This window comes from Pelodiscus sinensis, chromosome 2, assembly GCF_052426305.1.
Source record: "Pelodiscus sinensis isolate ZL-2025 chromosome 2, ASM5242630v1, whole genome shotgun sequence".
Lineage (NCBI taxonomy): Eukaryota > Metazoa > Chordata > Testudines > Trionychidae > Pelodiscus > Pelodiscus sinensis.
In genome coordinates this window covers 253,970,521-253,993,464 of record NC_143053.1, presented here as the reverse complement: position 1 = coordinate 253,993,464, position 22,944 = coordinate 253,970,521, and the positions used below count along the sequence as shown (strand labels likewise).

Below are 22,944 nucleotides of genomic sequence, written 5' to 3'. Positions count from 1 at the left end.
AGCAACTCCATGAACGAAGAACTCCCAGATTAGCTTGCAACGCCATTACTTGCGTATTTATTTATTTATAGCCACGACTACTGCACTCATCTCCATGGTAGCCAGAATCATTAATACCTCTTGGCCTGGAGTTAAAAGTTATTAAACAGGCTACAAGCTTCAACCACACCTGTGAAGGGGGTCACCAGATGTCACCCCACCAGGCAAATGAAATGATCCGATTAAACATTTACATCAGGGAATACACCAGTGAGGCTCCAGCCACAACACTAATTTGCCTCTCCTGGCAAAATCAGGGTAGCTATGCTTCAATGCAGTGCCAAAGAGAGGGGTAGCTGCTGCTGAATCTTCACTTAAACAAATGGTTAGTAGAACTGGTCCAGAACCAGACTTCCTGCCTGGGAAATTTCTGTGGGAAATTTATGCCTGGGGAGGAGTGGAGAAGGGAAGAGAATAATCCATGCAGAATTAGCACGAAAAGCCAAAATTCAGAATTTCCCACAGAACAGAAATCTTGCAAAAGAAAAACTGATTCAGAAACATCAAAATGCTTCATTTAGACTTACATGACAAACATATTACTTTAATATGTTTCTATCTACAATGCAGACGTACAGCATAAAAGTTTAAACATTTTGAATTTCTCCCCATCTAAAATGTTATAGAAATGAACGTGTTCCTGCAAAACACACGGATAGCCACAAAAGCAGCATTTTTCAGCACAAAATTGTTCCATCCAAATGTTTCTACCAGTTCCAGTTGTTAGTGCTGTAACTAGGGCTTTCATTAATAGAAATGCAATTTCCGTGTGCAGGTTATTTTGCTTTGACATGATGCATGAGCATAAAAAGCCACTCCACGGCATAGCCAGCCTCAGGCAAGGAAATCCGTGTACTAGACAGTACTGTCAGCCCCCAGCATTCAAAAATCATGAGTCAGGCCTTGAAAAATGACTTTAAAAAGAACTCTACGCTTACTGTTTTTTGAAAGGGTTGTGATTTTTTTAGTTGTCCTCGGCTTTCGGAGCCTTTAGATCATGTTTTCAGGCATTTTGCCACAACTACGAAGGCAAACAAGGACTGACATTTTTTAATGCTGAAATTCTTACGCATTCACATGGTTCCTGGAGTTGAGGATTTCAAAAAACAAAACAAAAAAAGAACCCTACCAAATGTCACAAGAGCTGAAAATACTGCATGTGCCACAGACTTACATGTGGCCCTGGAGACCCCGAGACACATAAGGACTTAAGCGCTGCACCAGATGAAACCAATGGCCCATTTCCAACTGTACCCAGTACCAAAAACCTGTAACAAGGAAAATGCCTTCCTAATGCCTGTTAGAACATACGAACAGCCATACGGAGTCAGACCAAAGGTCCACCTAGTTCATTTCCTGTCTGTTGGCAGTGGCCAATCCCAGGTGCCCCCAGAGAGAATGAACAGAACAGGTGATCATCAAGTGAACTATTCCCTGTTGTCCATTCCCAGCTTTTGGCCAACAGAGGCTGGGGCACTTGAGAACATGATTTTGCCTCCTTGCTCATCCGCCTAGCCAATAGCTATTGATGGACCTGTTCTCTATGGACTTCACAAATTCTTTTTTTAACCTTGTTATAGTCTTGGCCTTCATAACATCCTCTTTCCCAATAAATTACGTTCATCAATGGCTCCATCTCCTGTGCAGGAATTTGTCGGCGGAAGCAATGCAAATGAAGCGCTCGTTAGCATTTCTCGCGCTCTCATTTGCATAGTCTCTTCTGATCCATATTGCGGAAGAGGTTTTTACGTAAAAATACACAGTGTAGACAGGGCCATTTTGCGCAAAAAAAAACCCTGTTGCGCAAGAACTCTTATTCCTCAAAAAAGCAGGTTTACAGGATCTTGAGCCAAAGGGTTTTTTGCCCCATCTACACTGCGGTTTTTTCCCAGCCAAAACCTCTTCCGCAAAACGGATCGGAACAGACTAGGCAAATGAGAGCACGAGAAATGCTACTGAGCGCTTCATTTGCATTGCCTCTGCCGACAAATTCCTGCAGTGTAGTCGTAGCCTATATGCCTGGCGATTCTGTTCTTTACTGTAGTTTGAGTTTGCCTGGTACTGAAGATAGGCTTACCAGCCTGTAATTGCCAGGATCGCCTCTGGAAGCCTTTGTAAATATTGGCATCACATTAGCGATCTTCCAGTCATGTGGTATAGAAGCTGGCTTAAATGATAAGGTTACAGTTAGTAGTTGTGCAATTTCACACTGGAGTTCCTTCAGTACTCTTGGGTGAATGCCATCTGGCCACTGCTGACCTATTGCTGTTTAGTTTATCAGTTTGTTTCAAAACCTGGTCTAGTGATACCTCAGTCTCTGACAATTCCTTAGATTTGTCACCTTAAAAAAAAGGGTTCCGGTTTGGGAATCTACCTCAGCCATGAAGACGGATGCAAAGAAATCATTTAGTTTCCCTGCATGGGCGGTCGTGTTCTCGAGTGCTCCTTTAGCATCTCGATCATCTTCATTTGTTTAGCAAGCTTCTTGCTTTCGATGTACTTAGAAAAATGCTATTTCTTTTGGGGTCTTTAGCTCGCTATTCTTCAAATTCCTTTTTGGCCTTTCTAATTATAGTTTTACACTTCAGTTGACAGAGTTTATGCTCCTTTCTATTTTCCTCACTAGGACTTAACTTCTTCTTTCTAAACGGTGCCTCTGTGTCTCACTTTTTCTTTTACTTTGTTATTTAGCCACGGTGGCACTTTTCCCCTTCTTCTTATGTTTTTTAATTTGAGGTGTACGTTTATTGGAACCTCTATTACGGCGTCTTAAAAGTTTCCATGCAGCTTGCAGGGATCTCACTTTTGGCACTATATTCTTTTAATTTCTCTTTGAATAACTTCCTCATTTTTGTGTAGTTCCCCTTTCGGAAATTATACATTACAGCGTTAGGCGGCTGTGGAGTTTTTCCTGCCACACAGATGATAAATCTAATTATATCATGGCCACTATTACCAAGCAGTCCAGCTACATTCTCCTCTTGGACCAAATCCTGTACTCTACTTAGGGCTAAATCAAGAATTGCCTCTCTTCTTGTGGGATCCAGAACCATCTGTGCCAAGAAGCAGTTATTTGAAGTGTCTATGGATATTTTATTTCTGCATCCCATCCAGAGGTAGCATGTACTCAGTCAATAGGGGGTAGTTTGAATTGTCTATTATTATTGAGTTTTTTATTTGAATAACCTCTTTAATCTCCCTGAGCATTTCACAGCCCTGGGCAGGTGGTCAGTAATATACCCTGCTGCTATATTCTATGGCAGGGGTCTCCAACCTTTTTAAGCATGAGATCACTTTTTGAATTTAAGTGCACTCCAAGATCTACCTCGTCTATAAATACCTTTGTCCTGCCTCCTTCCCGCCCCTTCTCCAAGGCCCCAACCCTGCTCACTCCATCCTCCTTCTCTTGCCCATCCTCACTCACGTTCATCAAGCTGGGGCAGAGGGATGGGGTGCAGGTGCTGGTCTTGGATTAAGGGATCTGGAGTGTGAGAGGGGCTCTGAGCTGCTCTTGGGGCAGGCAGTTGGGATGTCGGAAGGGGTTGTAGGTGCAGGATCTGGAATGCAGGGTGGTCAGGGCTAGGACAAATGATTTGGGGTACAGGAAGGGGTTCATGACTGGGATAGGAGTTCAGGCTGTGGGTCCCAGCTGGGCACTGCTGGTGGCTCCTGGGTGGTGGTGCAGTGGGGCTAAGGCAGGTTCACCTCTGCCCTGGCTCTGCACTACTCCCAAAAGCAGCCAACAAACTCCATCCCAAGTCCTGTTGTGCCCCCTCTCTGCTCTGTGGCAAAAGGATACAGAGTGGGAGAGGGCACTTTGACATCAGCGCCCCTCCTTTCCTTTCCCTGCCCTGCCCCGAAAGCAGGAGGCTCCTGGGGGAGGCAGCTCCAAGACAAAGGGCAGGAGATGCACAGCAGTGCGGGTAAGGAGCAGCTGAAGTGCTGGCACTTGATAGCCTCTTGGCCAAACCAGTCAGGATCACCTGCCAGAGGCTCCAAGATCTACCAGTAGATCCCGATCGACTGGTTGGTGACCACTGTTCTATGGTACAATATGGTTCTTTTATTATTTTTACCTCATTTGACTTTTTCACAGATGGTACTATTCCCTCCCGTCCCGCACTCAGTACAGCCTGTTCTATCCTTCGGATATATTACTGTGGCCCCTTAATTAGCCTCATTCCACCAAGTTTCTGTGATGCCTATTATATCAATAGCCTCCTTTAATACGAGGCACTCTAGTTCACCCATGGTTTTACTTAGACTTCGAGCATTGATATATAAGCACTTTAAAAACTTGACACTTTGTAGCTGTCTGCCATTACATGGTGTAATTGAAAGGGACTCTTTTTCATTTGACTGTTTCAGATCAGATCGTGCCGGTGTTTTATCATTTGCCATCCTCTCCTGTGAGAGGGTTAGAATTCCAGCCAGGGGATAGCAGCTAGCCCTGTTGCTGTGAGTTTATTAAGTAATAATATTGCATCAGCATATAGAATCTCCTACTTAGATCATGATACAAACCCTAAGACTGACCCAGCCCTTGAAAGGCAAGGATTTCAAATGCAGAAGGGACCACTGTGATCTAGTCTGACCTCCAGTATAAACATAAGCCAGAGAATACCCACAAAATAATCACTACAGCTGATCTAGAAAAATGTCCGAGTTTCATTTAAAAATGGCCAGTGATGGAAAATCTAACAAGTCCCTTGATAAATTGCTCCAATGGTTAATTACTCTCTCTCTCAAAAAAAATTATGCCTTATTTCCAGCCTGCATGCATGTATCTAGCTTCAACTCCCAGCCACTGGAGTTGGCTAAGATCAAGATCTTAAAGGCTTGTATATTTTGAGGCAGAGCAGGGCTGGAATTGCAAGTCTAGAGCCCCGCTGGCTGAATATAGAGGCTCCTATACCAAGCTCCAGAGGTCCCAGGTTCAAATCCACACTGTGGCAGCTACAACGCATCCCAACCTTTCCAGGCCTTCCTTACATGCTGAGGCTTTCTTTGCCCTACTCTGAGCATCTCCCATCAGAACAGCGCTATCTTCCAGCCAGCTGGTCCTTTCCTCTCCCCCTCCACAACCTAGTCTGGGCTGAGTGGTCCAAAATTCTGCCCTCCCCGGTGTAGCCAAGACCCTGCATGGCAACAGCTGTCTGTCTGTCTGTCCGTCCTCTGGAGGGCACCAGCAACAGCTCTCCCAGACCTTTGCCACATAAGAGCATAAAGCTCTGGGAGACAGGGAAACCGAGGCACAAGGAGGGCAGGTGACATGCCTGGATGACCCCAGGGCCAGCCCTACGCTAGTAACTTCCAGCTCAGCTTGTGCAGGTGACAGAGGAAACTGTGACGTATTCCCAGAGAGAAGCTGTGTGGTCCAGGTCCACCAGCTGTCTCCTCACTGCACTAGGGGAACAGTCCAGGTGCCTGCCAGACGCAGGATCATACTCCACCTCGAGTGAGGCACCCCCAGCAGCTGCCTGCAGTCACGAGTGCTAAGCTTGGCGTGTTCGTTCAGGACGCTTCGGGCTGGGAAGATGGCGCTGCACAGGGCGGTGAGGCCTGGAAGATATCTTCGGGGCGCTGGCTGGCTGAAAGGGGTTGGCTGCCTCAGGATCTTTTAAGCGCAACTTAGGGAATTACACTCAGCTTCCGGAAATCCCGCCTGCTGTTTCAGATGCTTCTCGCTCCCCTCACACGGCGCAGCGCTGCCACGCTCGGCATCCGAACCAGCCGCCTCCACTTGCTCCTGGGAAAGCTGCAGGGCCGATCCTGCAACCTCCGCCCACCCAGATGGTCTCGCCCCCACAGCCCAGAGTAATCAGGCTCGATACCAGCCAGGCCGTGTGGCACGGCAGAGCGCTTTGGGACAAAGGCACATTTCGCCACCTGCCTGCGTTTTTGTGCTGACAACGCCGGGCACACAGATCCCATGTGCACACTGACTGCGAGGGAGCGGGGGGAGAGAGCAGGTGTGCACACTGGAATACACAAGCCTGCGTTGATCAGTGCCGGGTATTAGTGCAAGCCACTGGGAAGCACCCCTCTTGCCCCACAGCAGTTTGAGAGGAACAGGTAAAGCAATTTGATCCACACCATTTGAGCGCTTGAGACCAGCGGTTCTCGGAGTTCAGAGATCTTCCGGAGGGGGTGGGGGTCACATCAACCATGCACAACCAAAGGGCTCCAGCCCTGGGTGGCAGAACTCCAGTTGCAGGCCCCCTTTCTGGGGCTACAGATCTAGAGCGTTAGCTTTGGACCCTCGGCCCACAGCAATGCGGCTTGGTCTCTGCTCCCCACCCCGGGGGCAGTACGGCTAAAGCTTTGGTCCCCCTTCTTGGGGTTGTGAAGTCATTTTTGACGTCAGAGGTTGGGATGTTAAGTATCGGTTAATTAACTAATCAAGTAGTCGATGAAATTTCCATCGACTACTCAATCAGTTAATGGGGGGGAGGGGCACTTCTGATGTGGCTTTGCACTTGAAATGTAGTGAGAGCCCAGCAGGGCTAATGGGGTTAGCTCCTGGGGATGTGAGCCGGGATTGAACAGTCCCAGCTTGCACCACCCCCAAGACTGCTGCAGCTCTGCCTCCCCTGCGCCCCCCTCCCCGCACCACTTTTAAGCCGGCTTCCCCCAGCACCTGCTTCCTTTCTCCCCTTGCTGCCTCTAATACAGAGGCAGCAGGCGAGCGGTGGAGTGGGGGGGAGTATGTAGTCAAGTAGTCACTCAACTAGTCGCTTACATCCCTTGTCAGAAAGGGGCAGCGAGTGCAAAGAAGTCCGAGACCCCCTGCTCTAAACACTGCCTTTGTTTTACACCAGGCTACAGTGAAAGCAGAAGCAACGTCAGCACAAAGTAACATTTCAGACGGACAATGGCTTATTTATGATGTTCCATGTCCTAGCCCCGGAAACGCAGGGACCAGCTCTCCAGTCCAACCACTATCATTCAGAATGACAGGGTCCACATTAGAAAGTCGGCAGCGGCTCTTTTCTCTGCGTGGTGACACCCGGGCACTGCGGTGCCTGATGTTGTAAATAGGGATGTTAAATAGCGGTGAGGAAGCTAACTGAATAATCGATGGAATTTCCATCGGCTACTCGATTAGTCGAGACGGGGGATTGCTGTGCCTCTGCTTTTTAGCTCTCCCCTAGCTCCTCCTTTTTAGTCCCTCTCCCCAGCTTTTTAGCTCTCCCCCAAGCACTGGCTCCTCTCCCCGACCGCTTTGCGGAGCGAGGGGGAACTGGGTTAGACTCGCCGTACTCAGGCAGAGCTGCAGGAGGGAAGGAAGGACAGTGACCCACAGAGGGTCAGTCCTCCCCGCCCCCGCCAGCTGGGAGACACGTGCAGGAAGGCACTGACTACTGGAGGTGAACTACAGGAGAACACTCTGCTCCAGGGGACTCGGCTCCCCCGGCTCTTCAGGTCCGACCCTCCCAGGGTTTCAAAGCCAGGACAAGCCCTTCTCTTCTGACAGGGTCACGGGGCAGGCCCTGAGAAGAGTGGCCTGCGCCGTGAGTCAGAGCGCGCTCTGCAGTCTGCACCAGGCGGGTCTGGGATGCACACGAGCTGCCAGCCCCGCAGAGACCGACAGGCCTGCTGCAATCCCGCCTAGCCTCTCAGCAAAGCCAGGAGGCCTCTTCGGGGGGATCCAACAGGGGAAAGAGTCAAGCACAGCTGGGGCTGCGGTGGGGCTAGTTTATCCAAGAAAGCTTGTTCTGCCGCAGGCCTGGACCCAGCTGGAGGCAGGAATGTTATCCCTTGACTCCCTCTGGGAGCGCCCGCAGCAGCGTGATCGGCACAGGGTTAACTAGGGTCGGTTACATTTTTTGTTCTAAGCCCTGTTCCCTCGCCAGCTCTTCTGTGTATCATTCTCCTTTTATTCTGCACGGACAGCCCGGGGCAGCCAAGCCACAATAACGCTTTGTTGTGGTCGGAGCCAGAGAAACAATCCGGGATGGCAGGGCCGGCTTTTCGCTCCGACTTCTCCGCTCACAGCCAGCTCACACTTAAGAGGCCGGTACAGGCCCCCTCCCAAAACCAGGCAGGCAAGCCAGTCGAACGGCCCCACTCTTGGCTATTCCTCTAGGGGCCAGAGCGAAGATAACTTAGAGGCCCGATCCTGCAGGACAGTCTCTCGACATAGTAACTTATTTATATTCCCTCAGCACCAAGATGTCCCTTGCCCCAAAGAGCATGCAATAGTCAATTCAATGCTTGGCACTACAGGTGGGGCGTCCTGTAAACAGGTACTGCCCGATTTGCTACTTTTTTTTCCCCCCACTCTTTTCTAAGCCCCCAGGTACCTATGGGAAGCAGACGCTGTCAGCAGTGAAATCATACTGACAATGACGACTCTGGTCCCAATAATCAGGTGAAGTCGACCCTGGCACTTTACAGCACTGTAACTTTCTGGCTCAGGGGCGTGACCCTCTCCACCTGAGTGCAACAAGTTACAGTGCTGTAAAAGGCCAGCGTGAACCAGGCGACAGTGCTAGGACAGCTCGCTCCCTGTGCTCCTGCCGCGGCTGCACTTTTAGGTGTAGACCAAACCTTAGCCACCACCATGATAACAGCCGTACCCTCCCAAATACTCCCTCTTCCCTCCATCCAACCAGCCTTCCAACCCTCCCTTCTGGGCTACATGAGGGTACCCAGTTTGGGTTCTTGTGCACCATCGGCGCAGCCTCTTGGAGAAGCTAATGAGCCTGGCCAGGCTGGAGTGGCCCCCCACCGCAGTTAACCGGTTAACCACGTAACCGGGATTTTACATCCCTCGTGTGTGGAGCACTGGAGCTGAAAGCACTGGGAGAGGAGTCAGCCGGGGTGAAGGGCAGAGGAGAAAGGAACTGTCGGGGCTTTCTGATATGCAGGGCCCTGGCCCCCAGAAGGGATGGGGCCTCAGGCAAAAGGAGCGGGTCTAGGGAACCAGACTCCCCCAAGTAACCCTTCATGGCCACCTCTGCAACAGCAGCAATTTGAATGGCCTGGGGCAGCTGTTGCTGGGCCATTTTAAATCACCGGACCTGAGGCAGCTGCCCCGTGCTCCCCACTATTGGCCACCAGCGGCTGCTTCTTGCAGGCTCTCCAGCCCAGCCCATGCCAGCCCACCTTCCCCTCTGGCTAACAGCTGCGTTTTCTCCCCCGGCCTTTTAGTCTTCAAGGGCAGAAGATGTGTCCCGCCCTCCACCCCTGGAAGCTGCCTGGCTCCCCAAAACCTTCTCCTAACCGATCCCGCATGTCCCCCTCGTGGAGAGGCCAGTGGTAGAGAGAGACCGAGAAGGCAGAAGCAGCAGCTGGCTGGGAAGGAAGGACTGAAGGGGAGAAGGCAGAGTCAGGCGAGCGGTGGAGAAAGAGTTGCTCCGCCTGTTGGTCAGCGCACCAAGCACGAGTGCTGGCAAGTCGTGCTGGTTTTCCACGTTTCCCAATTTTCTTTGGCCGTGGAACCCTTTTAAACACAAAAGAATTTCGCGGCACCCCTAATAACCATCTAATATATGGAGCTGAAAAAGTAGACCACAAATACGTAAGGATAATAATAAACAAATGCGAAACAAGGCCACGAGATCAACGCGGAGTTTAATTGCGCATATTTAAAAACAAAAATCACAGCATATTTCTTTTTTAAATCATGAAGTGTGACTGTAATGGAATTTTCTCGCAGAACCCTTATTTTCCCTTCCTGGAACCCTGGGGCTCCCACAGAACGCCACTGGGGAAACACAGGTTTACAGGACCGGGGAGGGGCAAAGGACTGTCCCTCTGCTTCAGGCTGGCACAAACGGGAAGAGGAGGCCACAGCCCATGCACTGTGATGCTCGGCAGCCCATAGGCATGGGGGCTGTGAACCCCTTTCCCCTCCTCCCCCGACATGGGGCCTTGTAAGTGTAACCCAGAGGCACTGAGACCAATGATAAGGGAGAGTCAGAGGTCAGACCTCGACTTCGTCCCTGGAACGTCAAGAGCCCAGTCAGGGTAGGGTAGGAGCCTGAAGTTGCACTGCTACACCAGCGCTCAACGTGGCTGCCCTTAAGAAGCTGCCTTGGCTTCCAGGCCACGGGCAAAATCCCGGGGAGTTTGGACCAGGCCGGCAGAGCGCAGCTCGGTGCCGAGCGAAACGACACGGGGCCTGCACCCTTGCGACGCGCCGTCTCACAGGCGCAGCCCCCGCTGCTACCATTCATAGGGCACGTTAAGGGAGGCGGCCAGCAGAGACAGAGCCCAAAAGGTGCAGGGATCCCTCCTATTTCACCCGCCCGTTCGTGGGCTCTCAGGCCGGGGCAGGTCCCGGTCCCTCTGCTCTCCCCAACGGCTGGCTGGGTGGGGTGGAGAGCCACGTGCTACGGGGCTGCAGCAAAGGCCCCACAGAGCGCAACGAAGGGGAGTTTTGCCTTCCACGGCCCCTAACAGACTGAGCCAAACCAGCGGAGGGAGACCCGGGGGGAAGCGAGGACAAAACCCAACCCTAACATCCCCCACCTGGGCCGCGGGCCAGGAGTCTGAGCGAGAGGCCAGCTCCCCCTCACCAGCCAGCCCTGATGGAAGGCGGGCCAAGGCTAGTGGGGGAGAGGCATCTCCTGGCATAGGCTGTGCTGAAAAGCGATGGGCCGGGAAGGGACGCGGGGCCCAGTCTCTCGCAGCCTGGGCCACGTCAGGGAATCTGCGAAAGTCACAGCGCATTTAACACGATCCTCGCCTCCCTCCCCCCACTACAGAGACAGCCACAGCACACACAGCCCAGGACGAGCGGGGCAAAATGGACACTCACCGCCACCCTCGGCCCATCATCCTACCAACCACCCGCCGGCTGGGGAGCCGGTAGCGAGCAAATGCAGCCCTGCCAGACGGTGCCCAGCTGAGAACCCCGGAGTCCTGCTGTCCCTAGGGACATGAACTAGAGCTGCGTTCCCCTCTCTCCAAGGACGTGGCGATCACACGGAGAGTGCCCGCTTCCATTAGACAGGCGAACCACCCGCCGGCTTCAAGAAAAAGGCTCCTTCTTGGAGCCAACAGACGGGGTTTGCAGCAACGCAACACTCATGTCCTCAGAGCTGCCTGGTTTCAGCACAGGAGTCAGCTGTGAACTCAGAGAGCCAGACTGAATTTGACTGCGAGATCTCTGAGCGTATCCAGAATTCAGAATCAGGGCAAGGGGAGGTGGAACGAAAGACTGTGAGCCCTTGTGGAGCGAAACCCAAGGGCCGGTCCTGCAAACCCCCCTTCTAGTCAGGATCTTACTCTCTGTACTAGGGTGCAGGGTTGTCAGCATGTAGACGACTACACGATTAACCGATAACCCTGAGCTTATCAGATAACCTTGTGGACTACACACACTCCCCTCCCCTTATATCAGAGGCAACGGGGGGGGGGGGGGGGGAGGAAGAGAAAAGCAGGAGCCAGTGCCTGTGAGGAGCTGGATTAAAAGGCAACTCCACACCAGCCCCAGATCCACCTGCAGCAGCATGGAGGATGGGGGGGGGGGGAGAGGCTGGAGCTGAGATGAGCAGGGAGCCAGTTTTCAAACAGGCTCCCTGTACGTGCTAGCTGGCTCCGCAGACCTGCCTGCCCCCCACCCTACCTCCGCTGCCTTCTACAGAGGTAGAGGAAACAGGCAGGAGCCAGTGCTGCGGGGAGCCAGCATAAAAGCTGGTTCACTCCAGCACCAGCTCCCTGGTGCTGCATTCCCCCCCTCACACACACACACACACACACACACACACACACACACATACACACACACCCCCCACATGTGGCAGCACGGGGAGGCTGCCACGGAGCACCCGCTGTCCGCCGAGAGCTTTTACCCCTGTGGACAGGGTCTGCTCAGCAGCACGGGGTGGCGCAGCCAGCTGTGTTTTTAAACCGGCTCCCCTGGCGGACCGACTCCAGCCTGCCACCCTGCACCGCTGCCTAATCAATGCCAAGCAGATGAAATTCGTGGGCATCACAGCTCGGGACAATTTTAAGGAAGGATTTAAGAGGAGGATATGGCAGTGGCTCTTACAGATTCATGATCCTACTGGGCCCACCGCTGAGGAATGTAATGCAGTCCTGGAAGGCACCTGTCCCTTATCCTGTGTTGGCTGTCTGCTCATATCGGGCAGTCAACGAGACGCATGGCTCTGCCCTTCATCCTGGCGAATCCCAGCACATTCATTTCGCTGCAAGGAGGCATCGAGAACTTGCTCTCTCGGCAGATCAGCGCGGCGTTATTAAGCCCAGATGTGTCTGAGAGCGAGGCCAGGGGCAGCGTGCGACATCCTCCCTCACCAAGAGGCCAAACCAAGTCAGTCACGTCAAAACAGGCACTCACAGCATACCCAGAGCTAAGAATCGTCTAATCCACAGAGCAGCTGGCAGACAAAGGAAGTCCTTGGGCCCTCTGCCCAGAGCTGGACAGGGGTCCAAGTTAGGGGAGTGATTTAAAAGCTGCATCCAACTTACACGAAGGGCCTATAGAGAACTGGAGCAGCACTGGTTGGTCAGGCTGGAACCAGAGGGTGAGATTTTCCAAGGGCACCCAAGTGACTTAGGTGCATAACCCCTATTGGGAAAAAATCAATGCGACTCATGCATCTAGCTCACTTAGGCACTTGTGAAAACTTTATCAAGTTTGTTGCCTTAATTACTAAAGAGGCTCGTGTCAAACTTTCTCTTGCATTTTTACCAAGAGGAACTTTCTGCCAGAGCTGGCTAGAAAACACCCAGGAACACAAAAAGTCAGGCAAAGGGAAATGGAAAATAGATTTTTTTTTGTGAAAAATGAATGATTCAATTTTTCTGGCCACCCCCCATCAACAAGCAGGAGAGGGGATTTCTTGAAAATACGTGCTGTCACTAGTATTTTTAGTCCTATGTTCACATACCTAGGTTATGTCTACACGGTGAGAGAAGGGGTGACTGCCATATAGGTAGAGCATATGCCCATGCTGGCTTTCATCTAACGAGCACAGTCGCACATGTTGCGTAGACACAGGGGATGAGACTTGGCATGGGCTACCTGCCAGAGTACATACAAGCTAGCCCGGGCTGCTGTGTCTACACTACAGCTGCTCTGTGTGCTAGCTTCATCCCAGTCTACATGTGCTCCAATGAGATGGCCACTGGCAGTGTAGACATAGGGCAGTGGGCCCACTAAGGCTACGTCTACACTTCACGGCTATTTTGGGATACCAGAGGTATCCTGAAACAGCTACCCCATGTCTACACAAGCTGCCCATTATTTCGAAGTATTTTTCAAAATAATGAGCGTGCTATTTCACCATCCCAGTAAACTTCATTGCATGAGGGTTAAGGGACGGCTCGAAATAGAGCATTAGTTTGAAATTCGGCGCTGGGTAGATGTGCCAAATTTCAAAATAAGCTATTTTGAAATGATACGCAATTTGCATAGCACAAATTGCATATCTTATTTTGGAGTTTAGGGTGCTGTGTAGACACACCCTAACGGTATCGAGCTGGCCAACAGCTGCACAGCCACTAACACATGCTTAGGCTATGTTTGCTGAAAGCTACCTAAGGCAGAAAGGGACCTCCTGGCTCACTAATCCCGTCTCTTGCTATCAAAAGAACGGCCATATTGGGTCAGAGAAATATTCCACTTATCCCAGTATCCTATCTGCCGACAACGGGCAATGCCAGGTGCTTCAGATGGCAGGCAGGCAGTCAGTGAGGGATCAATGCCTGGCTGTCCAATCCCAGCTTCTGACAATCAGGAGTGAGGGACACCTGGATCATGGAATGACGACCATGTTATTTATTAGTTCCCATAATAGAAGAACTAGAGGACTCCAAATGAAATTAATGGGTAGCAGGTTTAGAACTAATAAAAGAAAGTTCTTCTTCACACAGCATGTAGTCAACCTGTGGAACTCCTTGCCAGAGGAGGCTGTGAGGGCTAGGACTATAACAGAGTTTAAAGAGAAGCTAGATAATTTCATGGAGGTTAGGTCCATAAAAGGCTATTAGCCAGGGGATAGAAGTGGTGTCCCTGGCCTCTGTTTGTCAGAGGCTGGAGAAAGATGGCAGGAGACAAATCACTGATCATTGTCTTCGGTCCACCCTCTCTGAGGCACCTGGTGCTGGCCACTGTCAGCAGACAGGCTATTGGGCTAGATGGACCTTTGGTCTGACCCAATACGGCCGCTCTTATGTTCTTATGTTGGCTGGCAGCCACTGATGGACCTATCCCTCCCCCAGGTACTTATCTCATTCTTAAACCCCACTATAATTTTGGCCATCACATCATCCCTTGGCAATGAGTTCCACAGGTTGACAGGCAACCCTGTCATATCATCCTGTTCACAAAGCTGATCCAGCTCCGTCTCAAAACCAGTGAGGTTTCTTTCCCCTGCTGCTCCTACGGGGAGGCTGTTCAAGGAACCTCATCCCTCTGATGGTTGGAAACCTTCTTGTGACTGCCAGCCACACATTCTGGTCACCCATTTATTTGTTCTTGTGCCAGCCCTGCCCTTCTGCTTATGCAGCTCTTCTCCCTCCCAGGCAGTCCCCGCCCCGGCTCAGATATTTAATGAGGACAATCTTACCCCCTTCTGCCTTCATTTTGCAATTCTCCCTGCTGGGAAGCAGGAGACTGTGGTTCCAGGGTGCTCAGTCAGGGGTGCCACTTTTCATTTCAGCCACTGGCTAGTCAGGGTCTGAAATCTCAGAAGAGAAACGCCAGTTCCTCTAGAGGTCAGCTCAAGGTGGTACAATGGCTTACGCCGGAACTGATGCCGGGGACAGGAGGTAAAAGGGAGAACTAAAGGACGTGGTAGGACTGAACGCTCACTGTCTTCTTACAGAGCTGCTGGCCACTGGGAACCACCGGAGAGCTGGACAAAGGGGCCGCTTTTGGCAGCAGAGTAGCCTAGCTGTTTTGGGTTAGGCCCAGCTATCTTGGGTTGGCTCCTCTGACTCCTTCCCCTCCTCCACCTCCCCGGTGCTCTCTCCGCTACTAGCCCAGGAAGCTATGCACAAGGCTGCAAGGGCAAAGGAGAGAGAATTCCTTCCTTGCGCCCACCAGAAACCAGGCGTAACAGCTCCTCTAGCTCTGGAGTTGCACCAGGCTCGGCATTCTGGGTTCCAAGACCCTTCACAAGACAAAGACGTCTCGAACGCACAGGGCGCTCCCTTCCCGTCACTCCCAGGGAATAGGGACCCAACTGGTGGTTGGCTTTCCATTGCTGCTTATCAGCATCACAACTGAGAACAATCTGGAGTATTTGCTTTAAAAGGACTGGCTACATTCACACCCCAGGTTTAAAAAAAAAAAAAAAACCTCAGAAAACGGAGGGCTAGATACATTCATGGTGGATAGGTCGTGGCTATTAGCCACTAGCCAGGATGGGTAGCAATGGTGTCCCTAGCCTCTGTTTGTCTGGAAAGACAGGGGTGGGATCACTTGATGATTCCCTGCTCTGTTCATTCCCTCCGAAGCAGCTGGCATGGCCACTGCTGGAAAACAGAATACTTGACTAGATGGACCATTGGTCTGACCCAGTCTGGCTATTCTTGGGTTCTTAGTTTGTCTCCATCTTCAAAGATTTGGACAAACCTAATTAGGGCTCTGATTAGGGCTAGATGCCAGTGAATGCCCAGATCTGTTATCTGGTGGCTTACACATACTAATTTAGAGCCACAAGATTGCTACCATGGTGAAAAACTGCGCCCAGAATCCCCCGGCCACACAGCTGCAGCACAGCGCATGTCAGGTAAAAGCATCCGATCTGCAGTTTCCATAAGGCCTTTGGTCTCCTCTAGAACTTGCTGTCCCGGAACAAGAATGTGTCTCAGCTATTGACACCATTTATCATCATTTTAATCTCACCTTGGGCTAATGCTGCTAATAGGACTGACTCACCAGTTTGCTAAGATCAGCCACAGTATTAATTTAATATTGGATATGTCTTTACGTGGGCACTGCACATGCCCTTGGAGTGGAATGGAATTAACCTAATCGGTATTTTCCACCTCTAGCCGCCGGGCTCTGAAAACCAGCCTCCCACCTGACTGTCTACCAAGGTATGCAAATCAGACTGTGCTTCCCTTTAAAGATGTATTTGGAAGACGATCTAGTCCTCCTTCCAGCTGCTGCCAGCCAGCGGTTTAACAATTGATGAAGGCACATAAAAAAAAAAAAAAATCAAGGAACTTATTTTTTATTGTCCCTGTCTAGCAAATTCAGCAACTCTGAAAGAGAGGCATTCATCAGATCGATTATTAATCCTTGCTCCACAGAAAAGGCCGGACTGCTGCATGGCACCGGAAAAGGCAATATGAAAAAGGCTCTCTCTTCTTAGTTGCAATTAGCCACTCTGCACACCTGGCTCAAAGTGATTGCCCTGGCGCTTAATTCCTTCCCCATCCCCCATCAGCTCCTGTCAAACAGCAGTTCTGCAAAGGAGCGACCTTCCCCAATTCACCCCACCCCTAGCTCAGTGTCCCGGCTTAATTCCAGCTGCTGCTTACCCTTTGACCTACTCCTCAGCGTCGGGGTTCGTGGCTGCCCGATCATACAGAACACGTGCATAATAAACGGGGATGCTACATACTTCCACTGAGGCATGAAATAATCTTGCGAGCCCTTCTGTGAGGCAAATACAGACTGTTTCTTCCATTGTACAACTGGGGGAATGGAAGGGCAGAGCAGCCAGCAAAGAACTTAAGCATGTGTTTAGCTGGTCTCCGTGCTCTCCTCTCCCAAGCTGGAAGCAGGACCCTGGCCCTGTGGGGGGAGGGGAGGAGACATGGATAAGGTTCATGATGTCGGGGCCACAACTGGGACCAGCAGCGGAGCTAGGAGGCACTCCCTCTAGGCCCCCCTGTAGGGGCTGGCCCATGCCTCAGCTGTGCCCTTTCAAACACTCCTCCGGACTGCCCCACAGTTTGGGGACTTCTGGCCTAGCTGCACACCCGTGAACAGCGCCCTCCATTTCAGGGGCATTACACACCTGCTTAGAACTAAGCACGTGCCCAAGCTGGATCAAGGGCTTACCGACATGAGGGAATTAGAGGCAGAATTCGACTTCAAGAGCCCCTGACTTGCCATGCACCCTGCACAGACCAGATCATTGCTGGTCCTATTTGCTAGAAGAGACTATGAGCAGTTCCAATTCGGACCGAGAATCCTTTTCTTTCCGAAGGGGGTTTCGTGGACCAAAAACTCCCAGGGCAGGGGCCAGACTCTCCCAGGACCCAGTCTGTTCCCACGGAGGCCGGGGCAAAACTCTCTGATTTCAACAGGGCGAAGGCGAGGCCTCTGAGCATCTGGCTTGTGACACCTGTCTCGTCCCCCCAGCACTCACATGCACCGCTCTGTCTGGGCTCGCAGCTTCACCACTGGGTCTAACCGGGCCTCAGAAGAGGTTTTATCATGACTGATATTGTTCAGAGAGAAGAGGGAAGGGGCAAGAAAAAAAATATAGACCACAAAGGAAGGGAGAAAATAACTACAGAAAAAACCTGTTTTCCCCAACACCTCTGTTCCCCACACAAACAATATTTCAGCTCTAAGCAAACAGAGCTTTGTCACAAGCATGGATAGATGCAGGATCAGGCCCGAAAAGCCACAGCATTATGCTGTCATGGTTGTCCTGCAGCTTCATCCATGCCACCATGGTGACTACTCGAGGGTAGAAGGTTACGGCATGTGTACAGCTTCTGCATGAGTAGGGCCTTCATTGGAGTTTGAGACACAAGTCACAGAGAGAGAAGCGAGTTTCCCCATTTTACTCTTTGGCTAAGTCTAGACTGGCATGATTTTCCGCAAATGCTTTTAACGGAAAAGTTTTTCCATTAAAAGCATTTGCAGAAAAGAGCGTCTAGAGGACTTTTTGCAGAAAAGCGTCCGTGCCAATCTAGACGCGGTTTTGCGCAAGAAAGCCCCGATTGCCATTTTCGCCATCGGGGCTTTTTTGCACAAAACAATACCGCGTTGTCTACACTGGCCCTCTTAGGCAAATGATTTGCGCAAGAGGGCTTTTGCCTGAACGGGAGCAGCATAGTATTTCCACAAGAACACTGACAATCTTACATGAGATCGTCAGTGTTCTTGCGGAAATTCAAGCGGCCAATGTGGACAGCTGGCAAGTTTGTCCGCAAAAGCAGCTGCTTTTGCAGAAAAACTTGCCAGTCTAGACGCAGCCTTTGTGTATAAGGTATAGGTGCATTTTTTTAAAAAAGTTTATACGTAAAGAGGCAAGAGGTCATGTAATGCTTCCTCCCACCATGCCTGTCTAAGCCGAAACCTTGAAATTCAACAGCTCCGAAGAGCAATTACTTTGATCATCTAGCGAGATCCAGCGGATCACATATGCGCATTCGGAAAGCGTTTCATGCAAGATATTCAAAGAACGGCTGATGTTTTGACACATTCAGTTCATATGCAAAAAGGGATATTCTTACTTTCCTTAAGCGGATCTTCTGTACATTCATTATGTATCTTCAAAATAACCAATTTTTCATCTCCTCACAAGCAATATTCTCACCACTTCTCTCAGGCACTAGACATTTCAAAAGGCAGCGCGCCATGTTATTTTTGTACACTATGTTACATGGGTTTCCTATATACAACAATTGCATTTGCGGTAATTTTTTTGCAACGGGCACAAAGATAAGCGGCATTTTGGAGGATGCAAAAGATTGTACAAGTCTGTCTGGCTGCTATTGGGGAAAACGCCAAGACAAGCTTGTGCCACTGCATTTACTCTAGCTCAAAACCAGACCTAAGTGATGTAATAAATTGCAATAATAGGAATGTTAGCGGCTGAATTATTTGCACTGCGGAAAGTTTTATTTCAGGTCCAAAAACATAACATTAGAAGAACAGTAAGATTTTAAAAATAATTCTTCCCATAAGATAGCTTTCCTATGTTATTTAATAATCTTGAGAGCAAAGCAGATTGTTTTAAAAATAAAATCTAGTTTACTTTTCACTGTGTGTTCATTTTTTGAATCTAACTCTGGTTGCACAGGGTGATGCAACTGGTTAGTTTCACTGCCCAGTTCTCAAGCGCTTAGCTGGATTGCTGGTGTTTGGATGGCAGACTCTGCAAGGGGAATGCTTAAATCCAAACCAATCCCTGAGCTAATCCGTGTGGCGGGGCCCAGCACCCATGAAGAGGCACATTAAAGCCAAGACTGCAGCTTGAGGGTCCAAAACAGCTTCTCTGATTTCAATTTATTAAAGAAAAAAGTCATAAAACATGGGTCATATTTGTTGTGTAAAACTTCACAGGCTCCACCCTTGGGGACAAAATCACCAGGGAGTGTCTTTCTAAATCAGAGATGGGCAACCAAGCCCAGTGAGTGGGCCACTTCACCAGTGGTGGGTAACCTTGCAGCCCACTGGGGTTCCACCTGTGGCCTGCACATCCCCTCTCTGCCCCTTTCCTCCACACCCCTCTTGCGCCCTGGAGCCCTGCACTTCTTCCTCGCCCCCCCAGCGCTTCCGGAACGCCACAAACCTCCCCCTCCCGTCCAGAGCTTGAACACCAGCAAAAGAGCTTCATGGCACTCTGAAAGTGCTGGGCGGGAGTGGGAGAAGTAAGAAGCTTGGGGCTCGGGTGTGGGGAGTAGCGCAGACAGGTGCACAGGCCACAGGCAGAATCCCCTGTGGGCCACAGGTGCCCACGCCTGCTCTAAATAGATCATAAAGAGGTTTCCGTAGTAAAATTGCCACTGGGTCAGCTAATACTAATCATGGACAGACTCTTCTACCCACCACCAGCCACCCAGACCCCGTATGTGCCCCAGTGCAGGAACAGAGCTGCCACATGGGCTGCTGAGCATACTCAACAGGAGGTTTGTCAAGGGAAGAGCTAGACACATCCCGATAATTACCTCACACACACCAGATCAATGTCACACTAATATGCCCAGGTTGTTATTATTTTCAAACCTAGCACTTTTTTGCCATTTCCTAAAAGCCACTCAAAGGGCCGGCTGTGTTATTACGGGCACGGTGCCATCACGCTGGAAATCACAGAATGGTACATTTTTTACTGAACGAGCTAGAGAGTATTTGTTTGGTTCGACCCGTGGATTACTTGTCCTCATTCACAGCAGACTGCAAGAAGGCCTTGCGGAGTCCTCTTTATATAAGGGGAATCTGATTTCTGTTTACATATCGCAGCACTTTGTTTAAGGCCTGCTTTCTGCAAGGATGAACTACCCAGATGAAAAAGTCCCCACCACTGTTACCACGATGGGACTAGCTCCTACACTCCTCGCCCACCCTAAACTCCCACCACGTCCAAGGAAGTTTGTTGCTGCTCAGACTGAGCCCAAATCAACCCCAATGAAACCAGCCCCGCCAAGTCTGCGCAGCTACTTCCCGCAGATCCGCACAGCACCACTTGGGAGAGAAATGCCTATCCATATTCATAGGCACCTGCGACAGGATCCTGGTCCCATCCCAACTTCCCCGTGGTTACGTCTGGTTCGCACCAGCATGAACTCAGAATGAAGCCCTGAGTCAGCCATTACGGAATATCGTATTCCACTCGACCGGCACATCAACCTGCGAAATCAGACGCGACTGGAAAATAAAATGTATGGGAACAGACATAGGTCTCTATTCAACTCCATGCGTTCCACCCATGCCGAAGTATTCCCACCCCTCCCGCCACCCAGCTCAGCAAGCCTGTGGTCCTCAAGGCTTTCGCATCTCAACACACCTGCACACTATGCACTGCGAGAAAAGGTAAGAGAACTTTCCCCAGCACTTAGGACTGACAAAGAAAAATCCTAAAACATACATGAAGGGGAAGGGGCAGGGAGGAAAGTTACCTAAATGAGGGGGAACTGCTGATGAATTCATTCTCTTATCAGCATTAACACAAGGAGGGGGAAATAAATCCATCTTCAATATTTTCCACATTCCAGAGAACAATCTCTGCTCAGCTCTGCTAACCCCCCCTCCCCTTTGCAAAATAAACCCTCAACCAAACACAGCAACTCTTAACAGCCACCTCGGGTGGTGTCTAACACATACACCCGCCCTGCCACCTTTATGTTTGCACTGTTCCGATTCTTGCCCTTGAGTGTGCAGAAATCTGACCCCCTTCCTCCCTTCGCTCCCCCTCCAGCTCCAATGCAAGTCCCACCAAACTCCTGACACCTTTCCTGTTATGCAGGGGAGGGCAAACAAATCCAGCAGAACTCAAGACCCCAATCCAATCGCATGCCCCACGCAGCTGCCTTTCCTAATTCAAGAGCCTCAGGGGAGGATGGCATTATGTTTCTTGCACCCACCTACAAGCAAAACTGTCATTGCTGCATGGAGAGGAGAGGCAGCAGGGCATTAACAAAAATCAACTTGTAATTAAAATGCTTGGATTGTGACCTAATCCTTTGCAAAGGCATCAGCCCGCTATGAAGGAATTTAACTCTTTGCATGCAACCAGACAGCTATTGTGGCACCAGCTTTCCCCCTTGGCAAATGCACTTTCCAAAGACAGAGATGCACCTCCCCTGGCACCGGGGTTTTTAACAGCCCCCTTCCCCCAGAAATAAGCTCCCACTCTTTATAGTGGGCACATACCTGTATATCCCCCCTCCCCCAGGCTGTGGATGCAGCATGCACAGACATAAAATAAACCATGCACCTCTGGGTAGCCCCCACCCCATCCCCCACCCCCAACGTGGGTGCAATTATTTCGGCAAGTTTCGGGGGAAAGGAGGGGGGGGGGCTGGGAGAAACCAACGAGAGGAAGAAGGAGAGAAAGGAAAGGTTTGCAGCTCTACCATTTTGATGCAAGGGTCTCAGCTCAAAGGAGTCCTGATCCTCCTCTGCTTGCAGGGGATTTGTGCTCTCCATGAAAATGTTGGGTGGGGTGTTGCTTGCTTGCTTTTTTTTTTTAAATCCCCCCCCCCCCCCGCTTTCTCCTTTGCTCTGCTGCAGGCCCCTCCCCCTGCTGTGCTCTCTGCCCCGCTTGTGTGTCTGTGCTGCTGCTGCTTCACCTCATCCTCATCCTGCCATCGCCATGTTAGCCCTTAGGAAGAGGGAGGAATGCGGAGCAGAGGCGGCTGCGGCTGCTGCCAGAGCCCAGGGCTGCTGATTGGAGCCGCCGCATCAGATGGGGCCGTGTCTGGGCCTTTAAAGAGACAGGGCGCTGATTCTGCGGGCTCCCGGGCGCTCGCTGCCCCGCCCCGGCTCCCCTCCGGGCCGGCCGCTGACCCGCGCAGCGTCCGCTCCCACCGCCCGCCTGGGACCCGGGTAGCCCTGAGAACGCAGCTCCCCCCCCCCACACACACACCTGACACAGGTACCCCTGAGAATAGAGCCCTTCCCACACACACACCTGACACAGGTACCCCTGAGAATAGAGCCCTTCCCACACACACACCTGACACAGGTACCCCTGAGAATAGAGCCCTTCCCACACACACACCTGACACAGGTACCCCTGAGAATAGAGCCCTTCCCACACACACACCTGACACAGGTATCCCTGAGAACACAGCCCCCCAACACACACACCTGACACAGGTACCCCTGAGAATAGAGCCCTTCCCACACACACACCTGACACAGGTATCCCTGAGAACACAGCCCCCCCACACACACACCTGACACAGGTACCCCTGAGAATAGAGCCCTTCCCACACACACACCTGACACAGGTACCCCTGAGAATAGAGCCCTTCCCACACACACACACCTGACACAGGTACCCCTGAGAACACAGCCCCCCCACACACACACCTGACACAGGTACCCCTGAGAATAGAGCCCTTCCCACACACACACCTGACACAGGTACCCCTGAGAATAGAGCCCTTCCCACACACACACCTGACACAGGTACCCCTGAGAATAGAGCCCTTCCCACACACACACCTGACACAGGTACCCCTGAGAATAGAGCCCTTCCCACACACACACCTGACACAGGTATCCCT

The 22,944-nt window shown here is 51.1% G+C and overlaps 1 protein-coding gene across 2 annotated transcripts in view; it reads right to left on the bottom strand.

The window, feature by feature from the left end:
* ZBTB47 (zinc finger and BTB domain containing 47) overlaps positions 1–21,979 on the bottom strand; it is an 84,850-nt gene extending 62,871 nt beyond the window's left edge. The window contains exon 1 of one of the 2 annotated variants that reach the window (XM_075922895.2): positions 21,787–21,979. In XM_075922895.2, coding sequence (XP_075779010.2) covers positions 21,787–21,789 — 3 coding nt within the window. In that variant the 5' untranslated portion in view covers positions 21,790–21,979. The remainder of the gene's footprint in view (positions 1–21,786) is intronic. The other variant, XM_075922896.2, reaches the window with a different exon arrangement.
* Between the last annotated feature and the right edge of the window lie 965 nt (positions 21,980–22,944).